The 18,454-nt window shown below is 36.2% G+C and overlaps 2 protein-coding genes across 2 annotated transcripts in view; both read left to right on the top strand.

Moving 5' to 3' along the window:
• dot1l (DOT1-like histone H3K79 methyltransferase) overlaps positions 1-5,081 on the top strand; it is a 56,385-nt gene extending 51,304 nt beyond the window's left edge. Inside the window, exon 28 of the mRNA XM_056448337.1 lies at positions 1,434-5,081. Within this exon, the coding sequence (XP_056304312.1) occupies positions 1,434-1,441 (8 nt within the window). The 3' untranslated portion in view covers positions 1,442-5,081. The remainder of the gene's footprint in view (positions 1-1,433) is intronic.
• An 8,516-nt stretch (positions 5,082-13,597) lies between these two features.
• Positions 13,598-18,454, top strand: part of amh (anti-Mullerian hormone) — a 13,050-nt gene continuing 8,193 nt past the window's right edge. Inside the window, exons 1-3 of the mRNA XM_056448121.1 lie at positions 13,598-14,045; positions 16,835-17,104; positions 17,180-17,349. Coding sequence (XP_056304096.1) covers positions 13,934-14,045; positions 16,835-17,104; positions 17,180-17,349 — 552 coding nt within the window. The 5' untranslated portion in view covers positions 13,598-13,933. The remainder of the gene's footprint in view (positions 14,046-16,834; positions 17,105-17,179; positions 17,350-18,454) is intronic.

Here is an 18,454-nt window from a genome sequence, read left to right as displayed (position 1 = left end):
TTTTTTGGATCAGCCAAATGGGGAAGGAGACAAATGTAATTTGTTTTCTATTTATTACAGAAACAGCACTGCAAGACACTTAGTTTTAACAAACAGAACTTAGAACCTGTAATTTTATTAAAAATAAAATGAAGAAATAATCAGCTGAATAAAAATAGTCTTTAAAATATTCAGTACTGTGAAAAATTCACTTTTACTACTGTTGCTGATAACACTAAATGTAGAAATCTAAATTGTAAAGCCCATATTTATATTTATTTATTTTTAGTCTCAATTTCAATAAATGATTAAGTTATTGATGATCATGTTTTGATGTAGTATTCAGTGGCATATTTTTGACGGCTGGTTGTCACCACCTATTGCTTAATGTAATTGCTGCCTACAACTTTCATTTTGAGCGTCGTTAAATGCCTTTGACTGTGATTTTAATCTTTACCATAAACATCAGTAGTTTTATCTAAACTATAAACTGTTATCCCAGAACGTCTGTATTATTTGACTGTAAACTATAGACTCAATGTCTTTCTTGATTTTTATATTATTCAAACACAGATTTAAATGCAGCGATTCGAAGGATTAATAAACATGCAAATCAGCATCATTTATAATTTGTTGCGTGGTTGTTGAGATCCTGATCTTTTAATGATTAAGCGTGCAGCTTGAACTGAATGCATTAATGCAGGCTAAACAAGCTGTGGCGGAAAACACCTTTAATAACCTAAGAAACCCACCACATCACGAATAACCCACCACAACTTCTTCCGTCATTTATATTTTACAAGAAAGCCTAAATGCTTTCATACATGTGATTTGAATGACGTGAGAGGCAATCTCTCTATGATCGTTACAAATTTAGGATTAAACTACCAGTAAAAAAAACTTATTAATCCGCAGGCCACGTGTGTTCCAAACCGTGAGTTGTGATCCGTACGAATGACGGATCAACCATGATCCATTACACCCCTGCTATCTTTACTGACTTTAAAAGACCGTTGCTGTTTATTGAGCTTTTGGATTTCAAACAAATTTTAAGGTGAATAAAGGTGAGTAATTAATGAAATATGATTTTTATTTTGGTGTGAACTAACCCTTTAACAATCTACTATATTAATGAAATGCTACATAATGCCTTTTATGTATTTGTATATATAATCAAGCAAAAATGTTTTAAATGTTTTTATATATATATTTTTTGTTGTAATTAATATTTATTAGTATAATTATCTGCAAAATAATGTCAAATTTGTACTTTTTCAGCCCTTTTTAAGTATTTACAAGGCAAGTCTTACAGAATTTGTTACGAAAAAAAGTTAAAATATTGCAAACCAAATGTACAGTTTTGCCAGGCATTTGAATTGTTGAGCCCTGATGTTCATGAAATATTTGTCCACACCTTGTGTAATTCCTGGATTTTACCCCTCGACTGGTTACAGGTAACTGAAGAAATCTACCTCAACCCAACATAACCTATGCAATGGACAGGTGTGGACCAATGGGCTCGACTCGCTCACCGGTGCTCAAACATTTGCTAAAGCCGCCATTGTAAAAACTGGCATGGGTATCTGAATTCATCACAGGTGCAGCTTAACACGCACACACACACGCACACTCATTGCCCCTGAATCACATTCAGATTCTCAGTTTGCAGCTTCCTTGTCTTTCAGAGTGTTTAAGGTTGCACCATGTTGGGCTGATGCAAACAGTTATTCGTCAGTAATTGTGAGTTTAGCATGACGTTACTGATGCGCGTGCTTTAATAAATTTGAGATGGCAGGAATATCTTTCGTCAGTCCGCTTTCGTTAGGCTATACGCATAAAGAATTTCTCTAATCTTGCTGCTGTTTTCGGTGAGAAGAAATGTGGCTTTTATGATTGATATTTTCTATTTGAACCTCATGAAGCCTTTTAAGACTGAGATGGTTTAAGATTTCAGTTGTAAAGGAATCGTTTACCCAATCGTAATTGACTGTTTACTTGTCCTCAATTGGTTCCAAAACCTTTGAGTTTAATTTTCTGATGAAGATAATTTGAAGTAAGTTTCTTCAGATTACTTTTTTGTGTGTGTGTTTAACAGAAGAAAGAAACTCAGACAGGTTTGTGGCAAATGAAGGCTGAGTAAATAATTACAGAATTTTCAGTTTTGGGTGATCCCTTTAACCCAGTGGTGTCACACTCAGATCCTGGAGAGCCGCAGCCCTGCACTGTTTAGTTCCAACCCTGCTTCAACACATTTACCTGCAGGTTCCAAACAAGCCTGAAGGACTCAATGAGTTTGATCAGGTGTGTTTAATTACTGTTGGAACTGCACTAAACTGCACAGCTCTGGCCTTCCAGGAACTGAGTTCAACCCTTTAAATCTGAGCTTGTGCTGTAACGTGTTCAATATTTTGAATTGGGCATTTAAACATTTGAACTGTTTGTTTAGTGAATTAAAATATGTAAAAGACCTCAAGCTCTAGCTAAAAGAGTAAATCTCCAAGTGATATTCCACCCCAAAAAGAGCAAGATATTTGAAGATATGTCACCAAACTTTGAGATCTCTTTGGAATTGTGAGATTTTTAAAGGATAGTTTTCCTAAAAAAATTAAAAATGCGAACACTCATGCCATTCAAGATGTTTTTCCTCCATAGTTTTGAGATTTTTAGATTGAACTATGGTGATTCGTGAAATGCAGGTTAAAAAAAGTCTCTGAAGGCCTGAGGATGATTAAATTTTTAACAACAAATTAAAAAATTTTTGAGAAATCTTTAATTTTTAAATACATTTCTCAAAAATCACAAAAGTGGTGATGATGAAAATATCCACTTTTTTGGAAATAGTCAAATTTTACAACTCCCCTGGAGTTAAACTGTTTGGGTTAACCATTTTTAAAATTTATTTATCCTAACTTTATCCTTAGGTCACTGAATCAGGTTAGACCACACGTGTCAAACTTCCTGAAGGATCACAGCGCTGTACAGTTTAGTTCCAACCCCAATTAAACACACCTGATCAAACTAATTAAGTCCTTCTGGCTTGATTGAGGTCTAGAGGTAAGTGTGCTGAAGCAGGGTTGGAACTAAACTGTGCAGGGCTGCAGACCTCCAGGAACCCCTGTGTTACCTCTGTGTTACACCATTAGCAAAAAAAAAAAAGTTATGATGAGTGAGATGTTAAAGGTCTGATCCGATTCAATGATCTATGCTAAGCTAAAAGTGCTGTATTTAGAGTTGAAGTGGAGCTTTATAATGTAAAATGTTTCCTTTTAGGATTTTAATTATTTATTTATTTTATTTTGGGGTGAAATATATGACTACCAGCCATGTTCTTTATGGGCTTCATGAGATGTACTAACCCAATCTGTCTGACGACCAGTTTTGGCAAACTCGGTCTCAAAATTTACAATTTTAGAAAGCAAATAATAATCATGAAAGCCCAGACCAAATCTGAATTTCTGATCAAATCAGCTGCAAAAGAAATGATTTATCCTCAAACCGTAAATAATAAGATTTAGTTTCCATGAGATTGCGTTGGCTACACCAATAGAAAAGTAGTTTGTGTTTGTACACTGGATCATTTACCTGTGGAGCTGTTAATGACAAATACTTTGACAGTGCGACATTTTAAAAAATGTAAAAGTAACTTTTATTAGTCAAAGGGAAAACGCTTCTGTACATTCGAATAGCCACAATTCCCAGGAACACACAAGTAAAACAAATCTGCAGGGAGAGAAGCAGTTGAGCGGATGCCTGTAAGGAGCTGTTTAATCAGGTTAGTCACTTTAACTTCTCGAATCACTACTTTCATTGTTTGGTTTGGTTTAGGGCTTTGTTTTAATACCCAAGCTTCCGCGTTCCTAACAGTTACTGCTGATCCTTTAATACGGTGCACACTTATAGTTCAGTCGATGTCTTGCGCGGTACAGGCTTATTCAGGGGAATCTGGTGCTCGGCAAATTTTCCTTTGAGAACTGGGTGCGTTTTCCTTTTGGATTTTGAAATCCAATGTTAATGTGGTGCTCTCCGCAAACCTGGAAAACCAGCACACGCTTGTATGTACATACACACACTGGGAATGACAAAACAACAAGAACTACTGGGCAACTTCAACTCATCCTATTGTTTCTCTTTTATTCCTTTGTAATTTTTTTTTGTACTGTGAATGGTAGTCTTTCTCAGACTGTGTAATTGTGTATATAATTTGGGTTATTTATCATTTGAATTTTCTGTTTTTTGCTCCTTGTTTTGTATCGGAGCGGAGCACAACAACGTGCTAAAGTGTATGTACTTGACTCGCAGTCTAAAAAGAAAAACATGGTGCTACAATCTGTACAACTTTAGACTGTGCTTATTTATATTAAGATCATCAACAAGAGATAAAAAAAAGGAGATGAATAAAGATTTTTTTGGTGCTTCTTTTACACAGGGATGTTTTCGAGCCTCGCGGCATTTATTTTTCCAATATTTATAATCCTAATATTTGGCGCCCAGCACAAAGCAGCCCGTGCTTGTTTGGATCAGTGCCGTTTTTATATCGAAGAAACACCTTCTGGTCTTAATCTAGCTCAAAGTACATTGCAGAACTTTATAGGATGATTTGTTTGTTCTGAAGTATTCACGTTTTTGGTGCTCCAACCTGTATGACAGGTGTGAATGCTCTTAATATGTGGCAAATTGGTGCCATATGTGCGTTTAATTCAATTTTCATTTTTATTTCTCGCAAAGAGAAAGTGTGCTAAACCTGTTTGCCTATCATCTTGGGCCCGTACGGCTCGGTGCTGTTTCATTGTAAAAAAAATTGGTTTGTTTTCTTTACAAATGTAACACAACCTGCTTCATCTTACACAAACTGGTGCTGCAGATGAGGAATATACTAGTGCGCCCATACCAAAACTTACAATCCACTATCAAAGCCTGTCTACAAGAGTGTGTTGTGTAACTTTAGAGTTTGAGCATTTTATGTATTGTGGTGTTGTGAATTGTACTGATGTGACCAGTCGTAGAGATGGCTAGCGTTTCGTCAGTTGACTAGTACTAGTGGTCAACCAATATGAGCTTTGACTGAAAAATCAATGGTGTATCTAATAAATACACTGAGATAATTAGATTTGGGCATGGTTCATGCTAAAATAGACATTTTTGTTGTGTTGTTGCAAACCTGAAAGTCTTTATTTCTTCCAAAAAAAGGAGTTATTTGCGGAGGGGAAGTGGAAAACCATGCAATAAAAGTCCAAAATTGGGCCCCATTGACTTTCGTTAAAACCGTTTTCGACGGACCAGGGGGCCAAGTTGGAGCACTCACTCTAGTTCCAAATTAAACCAAATCAAACCATTACAATTGGCCTAAGATTGGCTATCAAAATTCGCGACATTGCAACCTGCAGAACCTGGGAACTAAAAAAAAAAAAAGCCCTGACATTTCCCCACCAAATATCAATTGTCGACTTTCATTGCATGGACTTTCATTCAATTTTCCACATTTAACCCCAAATATCTTCGTTTGGGTCCCACAGAGGAATTAAAGTCATACAGCATAGGTCTCAATTCCTGGAGAGCTGCAGCTCTGCACAGTTTTTCTCCAACTCTATCAAATACAGCTAATCCAAACGATCGAGGTGTTCAAAAGAGTCATGAACACCTTCATAAGTTATATCAGATGTGTTTGATCCAGCCTGATCTCACGAGAAAACGTAACTATTTTAAGTTTTGTCAGTTTAGTGGTTAATTCGTACACGAGTTCAGTCATACGAAAAGGTACGATTTTAAAAAGCAGGGCGTGGCACCTAAACCCAACTGTCATTGGGTGATGAGCAAATCGTACTAAATAGTACGAATTAGAGCGTACAAATTGATACGAATTAGCCACTAAATCAAAAAGTTATGAATTGCCATGAGATTGTGTTGGCTTGATCAGAGTTGGAGTAAGACATTGCAGAGCTGCGGCTCTCCTGGAATTGAGTTTGAGACCTATGTCATACAGGTTTGGAGTTTTGAAATTCGAACCTCATTGACTTTCATTGTATAGGCAAAAATTTTGAACATTTGCGCAGATTCCAACATATTGGTCTGTCACTAGCTGCTAAAGCGTTGTCAAATTAGTCAATGGTGTTCATTTTCGCCAACTTGAAGACAAAATAGTTTCGTTTCCTTATTTGCTTTTACTGTTTTTTGTTGCTCAAGGAAAAAATCAACCTCACCTAAGCTTTAGAATGCTGTTTAATAGAGTATGGTGTGTAATAATATTACAAAATGTTGTGTAAATGCTCTTTCTGTCCAATTAAAATGAGGACAGGGATGATGAAATTGGATATTGACCAGTAAATGAGTTACCAGCACTGAGGGTTTTGGTTTTTTTTGGGAAGTTTTTACTAGTCATTGTTAATGTTTCCTGTTTTAATGGCCAATTTTGTGTTTTGATATCTTGGCGACTGTTTATCAATGATGCTTTTATCATGATTTCGAAACCCTAAGGTGCTCTCCTACACTTTAAACAAGGACAATGCAGCTATGGAAGTTCTTGCATTGTATATGGTTAATAAACGTCAGTGCAAGTTTGCTTGTTTTACTTTGAGACGTCTCATTTGAAATCTTTTTTCCCCACCATCATCCCCACGCTGTGGAAATTAAGCTAATTTAAAAGAATAACAGATGGTCATTTTTTCTTTAATGTTGGGTTTTCTCAGGTACGTGTACGAGGTTGTGAATCGCAAAAGGCATCTGGAGTCCTTCTTGCAAAGTTCTAAAGGATTATGTTCTGAATATGTCGATTTTAAATATGTAAATTCATATAGGCTTTTGTCTAGTGTCTCAGGAACATCAGTTCTGGCTTTGTTCATAGTTTTGCATATGGAAATATGGAAAATATTGTCTGTCTTCCTAGCTGACAGATATAAATTAGAGCCAGTTTGCTTTGCTGCACATTATTGACCTGTGATGGGAATTTCAACTGAACTGCATATACTTAATAAACCAAATCAAAGCCTCCTTTAAGTTCTTGGATGAATTTGTGAATCACGCAGTCCGTTTGGCAATATTCGTCGCCTTTTCATGGTTCTGCAGAAATCTCACAGGGTAATTGTGCAACTACAGCAAACTCTTTAAGAGATTTGTGTCACTGTTTGGTGCTTTTAACTTAAAAGACTTCTAATGACAGCCTAATTCACTTGATAAGGTTTTAAATCTCGGCTTTTTGTTAACAAAGTTAATAAAGTGTTTCTAATGAAAGCTCAGTTTGATCTGTTTTCATTGCTTATTTTTAATGTGTAAAAAGATTGATGTCTAGCTGGGAACGGTAATGAATGCCATTTGGCAATAAAAGAACACATTATGATTTCAAATGAATCAAAGCCTTCATGAAAGCCACTACACATGAGTGTTTACAGTACTTAAAGGTTTTGTGGCCCATTTTGATTATGGGTCTGCTAGTATAGATGATACTTTCTGTGACGTACTGTGATATTCATTCAAATCTAGCTTGCAGCAACTTCAAACCCAGTGCATGGGCACTTGATGTCAAAACAACATCAAATATTGTTAAGGCAGATCGAATTGATGACAGTTGACTACTTTGTCAAAATGACATCAAATTGAGATCTAACATTGGTGTCAAAAAACATGGATTGGTCTCTAAAGGATTTTTTTGACGTCAGTTAAATGTCGTTCTACATGCATGTACTTTACAGGCGTTGTAGGGATACAAAATCCAGTGTACATTTGGAATTGAAGCTTTCAGATGAATTGAACTTCTCGGGAACACCTTTATAATAGCTACACACTATGAATCATCTATTAAGCATCAGCAAATGGTTAATTCATTATCTGTTAAGCATTAACTCTACATTAATAGATGTTAGTAAGGAGTTTGTAAATACAGCTACAAATGCTGTATTCTTGATTTATATGCACATTTATAATCTGCTTATTGATTGTGCTTTCATACTTTATTACTTATTAATTGTTTATTACTAAATAAAGTATTGCATTATTTACAAACCATTTGTGTTTAAAGAGTAGTTGGTGGCTTTTAGAATCATTCAGAATGAGTTAGTAAATGATTAATAAACTATTCAAATCAACGTTTATATATTTTATTATTCAGGCATATAGTAATGGTTACTATGTATGTTAATAAACGCTTTATTAACTCAACTTCATGCAGTTTTGTGACCTAATCTAAAGTGAGGACTAGTTATGCTTTATAATTCCTTTATAAATGACAATTAAAGGCTTTAGTATCAAATGAATGAATGTTTGCAATCTTATCTACTAAATAAAATTACTGTAAAATGCAATTAGAAATAAATACAATTAAACAAAATTGAACAACAATATAAAATTGGACCAATATATTATGATACAACATTTTAAAGTTATTTAGCAATGATTAAACTGTACAGTAATTTTATTTTACGTCATACTGCAAAGATTTATTTTCATTTGAAGAACAGTTTCATTTGAGCATCTTCAAATGAATAGAAATAAATGAAGTCTTTTATTTCCTGTTTAGAATATAACTGAGCCTTTGTCATTTATAAGGGATTTATAAAGCATAAATAGTCCTCACTTTAGATTAGGTCACGTAACTGGATGAAGTTGAGTTAATAAAGCATTTATTAGCATACAAATTAACTATTAGTACATGCCTGAATAACAAGAATTATAAATGTTAATTTGAAAAGTTTATTAGTCATTTACTAATGCATTCTGAACGATCTTAAACTCACCGACTATTCTTAAATATCTAGTTTGTAGATGATGCAATACTTAAGTAATGAAAAATAATCATTAAAGTATGAAAGCACAATCATTAAACAGATTATAAATGTGCATATAAGTTAAAAATACAGCATTTATAGCTGTATTTATAAACTCCTTACTGACGTCTATTAATGTAGAGTGAATGCTTAACAGATAACGAATTCACTATTTGCAAATGCTTAATAGTATGTAGTTATAAAGTGTTACCAACTTCTCTTATATTCTAATACTTTGTGTGTTGTTAATTTGGTGGTCAAACGGAACATTTCGACATCAAATTGATTTGTATCTTTTACATGTTTTGTTTTAACATCAAAGTACCCACTTGAAATGAAGTTAAGCAAATAAAATCTACCTTGTGGCTTGCAAAATAGCCTAAGAATAATCTAAAATAGACCCATCTGTTTTGGGAAATACTTATTGTTGCGATACAACCACTGCATTCAAAAAGAACAATTCAGGATTGCCAGGTTTATGAAAAATCCAGCCCAATGTTCTAACACTGTAAAACAAAAGTTGACTCAACTTCAAATTATAAGACAATCAGCTTCAGGACAGTTTTATGTTTACTCAACTCAAATTCAGTCAAGTGCAGTACTTGGGTTGAGAGTTGAATCAACTCAAAAATGTTTTTTACATGCATTTTTTATTCTCTTTGCTATTTGGGCTTATTGGAACCTAATTAGAATAAAACCTAAGTATCATCTTTTGATTTGATGTACTTTTAGAGAAAAATAATGTCCATACTGTATATGTGGACTCGTGGTCCGAATTTACATAAAACACTTTTTCTTAACTGTTTTTTTAATGCCTATATAACGTATACATTTTTTTGAACATGTTTTGACCATCAGAGAGTAAAAACACATTTTTTTTCTCATTTTGGACCATTAAAAATAGTGTTTGGGGCATTTCATATGCTGCAAAACAGTTGCAGGATGCCACTATGTCTGTAATAAAATCTAAAACATTCACTTAGCCACTTAAGAGCTGAAATGTGCTGTCCATGTATGTTCCCACTAAGCCCTAGGAGGTTAATTAAAATTTTGAGTCAACAATCTTTTTTAATCGCTTAATCTTGTGGCAAAAGTACCCCAGTTATGTTATAATAATGTTATAAGACTTGGCAACCCTGGAACACTCATAGATAGAGTCACTTGAATTACAGCTTAGGAAACACAAATGTTTGTAAGTTCTGTGAAAGCATCTCATAAAAACTAAACAAACCAGAAGCTAGTAGCGTTTCAAGAAATCCCCCCTTTTTCTTTCATCAAGAATTCCAGATATGGTAAACTGTCTAGCGTTTTGTCCTCAATGATTTGTGCCTGTTCTCAGCCATTCTTTCTCCTAAAAGATACCTGTCTTATCTCTTGGGACTGCTCACACATCTAGCACACCAGCGCTGGAGGGACCTTGAAAGTCTGGAAAACATGCGCAGCTGTGTTTCTTCAAGAATTTAGGGCTAGGGATATAATGAGAGTAGCCTGACAATTACCAATTCACCCAAATCAACCTTTAACACCTTACGATTTAAAGACCTTGCCTTTTAATAATGAAAACAAATATAGGAACACTTCAAATCCACTGCCCAAGGCAATTGAGTTTCCTCAAAGCGAACTTGCAGGACATTAGAGAGCTAAAAGTTGTAAAGTCTTGCAACCTTTAGGTCAATAGGGGAAAAATGTACTGGTTGCTTGTTTATGATTATGAATCCCCCTCTGTAGTGTTTAATCGTTCAGCAGATGTGCACTATTTAAAGGGTTAGTTCACCCAAAAATGAAAATGACATTTATTTTCCCACATGTGGATTAAAACTTTGTTGAACACAAAATAAGATCATTTGAAGAATGCTGGTACCCATTAACTTCCACAGTAGGAAAAGAACTACTACAAAAGACAATAGCCGCGTTTCCACTATCGCGCCTAAAGCGAGCGAGCCAGGGTGAGCCAAGGCCAGTCGTGTTTCCACTATCACTTCCGGGGCATAATCGGGCCAAAGCAGGGCTTCCTTGGGGCCAGCGTCCAGCCTTTTTCGGCCCGCCGAATACCTTGGGCCAAGGAGGGCCAACTGGGGCTTCGGGGCGGGGTTACGTACAAAGGCGGAGTTTTCCTGTCAGGTAAAGAGGAGACAAGATGCTTTCTTCCCTTACATTTGTTTTGCTATCGCGCTTGATCAACTCACTCGCCTTGCAGCCAAAATCTGTGTTCGAAGTAAATGCCGCCGAACTCGAATGTCCTTATCCAGGGATCGCTGTCTGGCCTTACACCAACAGACCACAAACAGTAAAAAAGCAATCGCTTCGGTGTTCTCCATCTTCCAGCTCTCGTAGTGATTCCAGGTTGTGTTTGTGGTTATAATTTGAGTTTTTTGTTCCCGCTGAAGTGGGCGGGTTGTGTGACGGGTTGTGTGACGTTTGATTCAGGGGACGTTCTGGGGGCGGTGTTTGCGTGACGCGCTGCGAGCAACTAGCCCGACAGTTGAAACGCGACATGATTTCGGCCTCATTTCTCAACCTCCCGGGCTATTGGCCCGGCCTGGCCCGATTAAAGCCCTGGCTCGCACTGGCCCGATAGTGGAAATGCGGCTAATGAGTGCCAGCTACTAGCATTTTTCAAAATATCTTCTTTTGTGTTTAGCAGAAGAAAGAAACTCAAATAGGGTCTGAACAAGTGAAGGTTGAGTAAAGAGTCTAGAACAGTATATAGTACCTCCAGATTTGGGGAGGATAATAAAGAGGGGCTTTTGTACACTGTAAAACCCAAAAAGTTGAGGCAACTCAAACTGTTTGAAGAAACCAATAGCAACAAACCATTTAAGTTCAAAACCGAATCCTAATGAGTACTGTGAACTTACTCCATTTAGATTGAAGTAATGAGGTATTTAATTAACTCATTACCTTCAACACTGAGTTCAAAACTCTTTTTCAAATGAGCAGAATTAACTTTCAGTCAATTTTGAGTTAACTACACTCATTTCACCTGATAAAGTTGACTGTTGGGTTTTGCAGTGTACTGGGTTGAACTCAGTGATAAGAACTAATTTAACCCAATACCATGTTTGTGTGGTTGCATTAACATTGATGAACTCTGAAGTGAAGCAGCTGACTGAGAGCAACATCAAGCGATGTGTTGAAAACAACTGGAGGTCACAGTGATCGAAGCGGTTTTCTCATTGTGTCCTGTGTTTCCTGATAATGGAGATGGAACGTAGACGTTGGTAAGTAGCCTGTCACAGCTTGTAGAGCTACATATCTTTGAGGCTGAAAAACAAAATATGACAGGAAAATCCTGTTAGCATCAGGTTTCAGAACGTGTATGCCTTGTAATATTTCAAAAAACTGCCGGTGTTTCCTATGGAATGTATTTACTTAGGAGTACGCTTGTGTTACTGAAGTTCCTATTGTTCTGCATAAAACCCCACTCTTGAAATAGGATCCAATTTAGACTAGGTTTACACAACAACGATGCAGCCAAAAATGGAAAAGATTTTCTTTTGTTTTCAAGACGATCTGCATTTTAACATCTGCTAAAACAGCTAAACCGCTTAAGTCGTGACATTTTGCTGACGTATGGAACACTGGTTCTGGGTCCAAGCCGCTATTCAATTGAATTGAGAAAATATTCGTTTATGACCAATTTTAGTCCCATCACACATTAAAGTGAATTTGATATAAAATCATGGTGTACACAACAGTCTCTAGACTTGCTGCATTATAGACACCAATATTTTAACAATTTATACAGTTAATCACTTTATGGTCATCAGATATTAGGCATGGATATATATATTGCGATCGGGATTTTCGAAAGTATTACATCGCTTTGTAAATGTTTATTATTACCATTTGATGAGTCTCCCCATACTGTTTAATATAGCGCTTAGACCTGGAAGGAACGTGGAAACGGCATATTAATGCCTGGCCTGTATTTGCTGCTGTCACCTTAGTTAATAAACAGTACCTGTAGTGAAGTGACGATGTGTAGTCTGCATCTTGGCATACAGTTTTGTTGTCTATATAAGATGCGTTTTTACTATCCGCTTGTTAAGTCGTGACGTATGAAATACTGTTTCTGGGTCCGAGCCGCTATTCAATTGAATTGAGAAAATATTCATTTATGACCACTTTTTAGTCCCATCACACTTTAAAGTGAATTTTATAGCAAATTAAATCATGATGTACACAACAGTCTCTGGACTTGCTGCATCATAGACACCAATATTTTAGCAATTTATCAAAAATTAATCACTTTCTGGTCATCGGATATTAGGCATGGATATATATATCGCGATCGTGATTTTCGAAAGTATTACAACGCTTTGTTAATGTTTATTATTACCATTTGATGAGTCTCCCTTTACAGTTTGATAGAGCGCTTGGACCCGGAAGCCGCTTCGCGTGACGTCACACTTAACAAACGGATTGGTTGCAATGTGAAGTACATCCACACTTTGCTGATGGATTGATAGCAAACACTTTGCTAGCAAACAACAACACTACCACATACTCTGCTATTGTTGTGTGTTTGTTTGCACTTGACTTTAATCTACGCCTCTCTAATCACGTACTATGTACACTTTTTTTGTTTCGTTTTTTACATGGACACAACTTAAAAACTTCCTCTTATGTGTTTTCAATTCCAAAAACACCATTGTTATGTAAACAAACAGACAAAATATTTACAGCATTTCTCGTTTTTGGCTGAAAACACTGCCAAAACAATCCCCATTACCTGTGGTCAATCGTGCATCAAAGCAGGTAAATAGTTCTAGGAACTGTTAAAAAATTTCTTACAGTTTGGAGGGTTAACAAAAATCTGCCCTGAAAGATAAAGAAGCCTAACTGCCATCCCATGGGAATGAAGGGCTGAACTAAGAATAGAACTTTGTTGCAATTTGCCAACAAGGAGTCCTAAACCGTTATCCGCTACTACAGATGTGTCTGAGGTCTATACAATATTCCATTGTCAGTATGAGTTCCTCCTCACCTTATCAAAACTCAAGGCATGTGATGTCCATTCACTATCCCTCAAAATTCACACGTCCACTCACATGCCTCAAATACCCACTGTTACTCCAAGGACACGCTTTTTGGCAGTCTGACTCCACTCAGGAAAGCAAGAGGACGCGTGTATAAAACACGTCCCCTGCCGCAGACCCAACCCAAAAAGTGCTGGATTTCTGACTGAATCTGAGAAGATGCTTTTCCAGGCAAGATTTGGGCTGATGCTGATGATGACCATGGCGATTGGGTCATATTGTGCTACAGTGAGGCGCGAAGAGCGGGAAAACAAGGTCAACCCACTATCAGGTCAGTCATTCATCCCACATCTGTGTCTTGGGATGTATTGATGATTTCATGGGATTGTTTTTTTTTTTACATTTCTGAGATTAGTTTCTCACCTCCAGTCCTCCAAAATGTTTTCTTACTGGTTTAACTCAACAATTTCTTAGCGTGTAGGACGTCTCCACATTCCGGGAGGTGTGTCCCACTGGCTGGAGTTAAGAAACACCATCGCTGATTACTGTAGCTTGCCAAAGCAATAAATTGTAACTTTCAATGTGAATAGTTTGATGATTCCTTCAATATATTTGTATGATTGGATGACGAGTTGTTACGTGATTTTGGCAAAAAGGTTTTTGTCAAGTTTGGGGAAGATGTTAAATCAACAACCTTGCTTCTGAAATGCCAATTTCCTGCAGAGTTTAGATTCAAAGACACCTTCCTGGATGTTTGCAGTGATCCCGTGTTCTGGCCTTTTGATTTGACAGTGGAAGCATGGTTTCGAACACACTTTACTCATTTCTATTCAATATTCTTGTTTATTTTATAAATAATTGATCAACAAAACTGCATTAAAATTAGTATACAAATTATATCAGACGAAAATCGTTCTAGAAACAAGAATCTTTCAACAAATGAATTAGTCTTTAGATTTTTATCCCATTTTCTTTCTTCCCGGTGTACTGCTGACCCATTTACCTGGCCTTCATATTGTTCAAAACTAAATTGAAGATCAAAACAAAGCATAAAGAAGTAATGTTTAACTAAAATAAAGTACACTTTCGAAAAATGCCTAAAACAAGCCCAACTCTGTTCCTGGAGGCACACCAACATTATATATTGTGGATGTCTCTTTAATCTGACCCATTCATCTCAGCTTGAGCCTCTTCTAATGTTCTGATGTGTTGATTCAGATGGGTTTGATTAGGATGAGTTTTGTTGGTGTGCCTCCAGGAACAGGGTTGGGAAACACTGGATTAGCCAGTTCAGTGGGTTTAAGACAGGAATTGCCAAGTTTGGTCTTGGGAAGTTATGTTCCAACCCTAATCAAACACACCTGAACATGCTAATACAGGTGTTTGTGTTAACAGAAAGCAGGTAGATTTTTGTTAAGGCTGGTTAACAACTGATACAACCCCTGAATAGGTGTTAAAGCTGATCTCGACTGCAGGGGTGTCAAACTCAGTTCCTGGAGGGCAGCAGCCCTGCAAAATTTAGTTCCAACCCTGCTTCAACACATTTACCTGTAAGTTTCAAACAAGCCTGAAGGACTCAATTGGTTTGATCAGGTAGGGTTAAACCTAAATTGTGCAGAGCCGTGGTCCTCCAGGAATTGAGTTTGACACCTGTGATCTACTGAAAGGTGGCTCTGCAGAAGCAGGGACAGGCACACCTACATTAAATGGTTAGTTCACCCAAAAATAAAAGTTATGTCATTAATTACTTTTATTTGGTTTACAATCCATCATGAACAAATTATTTTCAATGAAATCCTCTCTAGACAGCGATGGTCTAGAGATGTACAGTTACAGAAAAAGAACCAAAAAGACTCAAATTTTTAAGTGACTAGTGGTTCAACTATAATCAAACGAAGCTCCAAGAATACTTTTGTACACACTGTAAAAAATAAAATCACCATTTGTTCAGCACACTCTACTTTTTCTGTCATATATACAAAGAATTGTGAATAACTATTGATTTACATAAAAATATATGTTGTCAACAATATTCGCTAAAATGTTATGTCTACATGTTTAACTGAGTTTTCTGGATGAACATTTTTGTGTTGAACAGGAACATTGATATTTAAATGATTTGCGTATGTGTGATGTGACTGAGTTTGTTTATCTGTTGCTTGTAAGAGGGTTGACACAGTGGCGCAGTTGGTAGCACAGTCGCCTCACAGCAAGAAGGTTGCTGGTTCAAGACCCGGCTGGGTCAGTTGGTATCCATGTGTTCAGGTGGGTTTCCGGGTGCTCCGGTTTACCCCGCAGCCCAAAGACATGGGGTACAGGTATGTGAATGGGTGTTTCCCAGTACTGGGTTGCAGTTGGAAGGGCATCCGCTGTGTAAAACATATGCTGAATAAGTTGGCAGTTTTTAAGTAAAATGATTAAAAACAGGATGATATTCTAACAAGTACTAATAGCTTATTTTGCAAATTTGAAAAATCATCAATTTAAAAATCATCCAAAGAACAGAAAAAAAGGAATTGACTCAATAGCAGTAACTGTTGCTTCAGTTGATGTGACAAGAATATCTTTGTTAGTACAATACAATAATCAACATTGCATGAATAAACAGAATTATGTTAGCTGAACAAATATTGTTACTGAGAACAACTAAAAAACAGTTGTTGAGACAACTCAAAGTTCTTACTACATCAAGTTGCCTTGTTTTTTTATGTTTTCTCAACAATTAATTTTTTACAGTGCACCAACAAACCTTTTAAAATAACTTTGTTCACCAATATCTTCTGTATCAGATCAGGGCACTATGGGTTTAAGTGTTTTTGGAGCTACATATAATTACAGTCGAACCACTGAAGTCATGTCAAACGTTTTAACAATGTTTTTGCTTCCTTTTCTAGACTTTGAGCATATTGGGACCTCAGGAGAGCTCTCGAGTTTCATCTAAAATATCTTAATTTGTGTCCCAAGATGAACTAATTACTCAGGGTGTTAAAATGACATTAGGGCGAGTAAATAAAAACATAATTTTCATTTTTGGGTGATTTATTGTTTGCTATCTTCCCAAATGGGGGAGGACAACTTTAGGTAACGCATGTTTTGAATGCTTGTTTAACTGGCCAACAGGATTGAATGGAGATCAGCAGGAGGTCAGGGATTTGGCATGTGTACACCGTCAACAGCCAACTGACCAACATGCCACTGAAGACACACCATTCAATGAACAACAAGCACTGGATGAGTTCCTGTCAGCCCTGAAAAGGGGGGGTGCTGAACTGGGGAAAATGGACTTCTTGGGAACATGTTCATCTGAATCTCAAAGTTCGCAGGTTTCACATCTGGTTCAGAGTGTGCTCCAAAAACAAAGTGGCCTCAAGGGTGTGCATGCTACAGGAGGTAAATAGAAATACAAGCTGATTAAATGTTTTATGCAATGGATGCTGCTAGTTGATCTGTGGTATTTTTTATTAGATATTTGGGATGCTGATAACGAAGGAGGGATCACTTTAACCCTCAAATTCCCAAAGTATTCCCAACCGACCAGTCTGGCCTCTGTGATGCTCCTGTTCAGTGTCAATCCCGTTAAAGGAGATGGTTTGAGAGTGCAATTCAACAGTCATTCCATCCATCATAATACACAGGTATATGCGTAACTTTATTGGCTGGAAATGATGATGCGAAAAGATGGCAACATATTTTCATATACATGTATAACATATAGCTACTGTATGTTTATAAGACAACATGTCAAAGCAGAGTTGTACCCAGCAAGTAAAAAACACGTCTAAAATACAAACTGACTCAATTTCAAACCCTTGACGTCTACACATTGATGCTCTTTTGACCACTAAAATAATAACACATATTATTATATAAGTTGTATCCATTTAAAAGCTTAACTTAAATATTTACACTAGATTTTGTGTCCCTACAATGCATGTAAACTACGTTGATGTCAAAACAGCATTTATAAAGCAGAATCACTGAAGAAAAACACAAAACTACAACCAAATTCAGTCACAACCTTAGGCCGCCTGTCCACACAAACATGGGTTTTGTCATAATTGCAGCTTTTTTCTACACAAAAGCACAGTATCAGGTCACTGAAACACAAATTTTTGAATCTTAATGTCATATTAAAAGTTTTTTCTAATTTGAATCATAATAAATGTATTTAAGAATATTAATTGATCTTCTGAAAGCTGTTGTTTTAGAATGCCAAATGTTCTCCTCCTATTCAAATTTTACATTGAAGATTTCCCATGGGTATCTATAGTTGCCGCATATTCAAATACGATTTTCTTGAAAGACAAAAAATCTGGAGAAAATAAATGCAAAACATTTATTATTTACAAGGCTACATGCATGAAACCATTTTTAAAAATTGGGCACAAATGGGTTAATTTGACATCTGCCTCTGGTATCAGAGGTACAGTACTTTTTGTTTTTTTGATTCCAATTTTAGATGTCGATTTGATGTCATTTTGACACCAGTTAGTCAATTGAGATCAAATCGATTAGCATTTTTTTTTACATATTTTGACAAGGTTTTTTTAATGTCGTTTTGACATCAAATTGCCTGCTGGGTGTAATAAACACCTATATAGTATAGTGTTTTAGTACACTGTAAACATTTTATGAACAAAAGTCAAGACAACAAATATTTTTATGTTGCTTTAACTTATTTTAATAAATTAATAAGTTGTACAAAGTTTAACTTAATATTTTTGTCAGTTTGAAGTAAGT

Source organism: Danio aesculapii, chromosome 22, assembly GCF_903798145.1.
Source record: "Danio aesculapii chromosome 22, fDanAes4.1, whole genome shotgun sequence".
NCBI lineage: Eukaryota > Metazoa > Chordata > Actinopteri > Cypriniformes > Danionidae > Danio > Danio aesculapii.
Note: the sequence above shows the minus strand (reverse complement) of the source record. Positions and strands in the feature narration are given on the sequence as shown.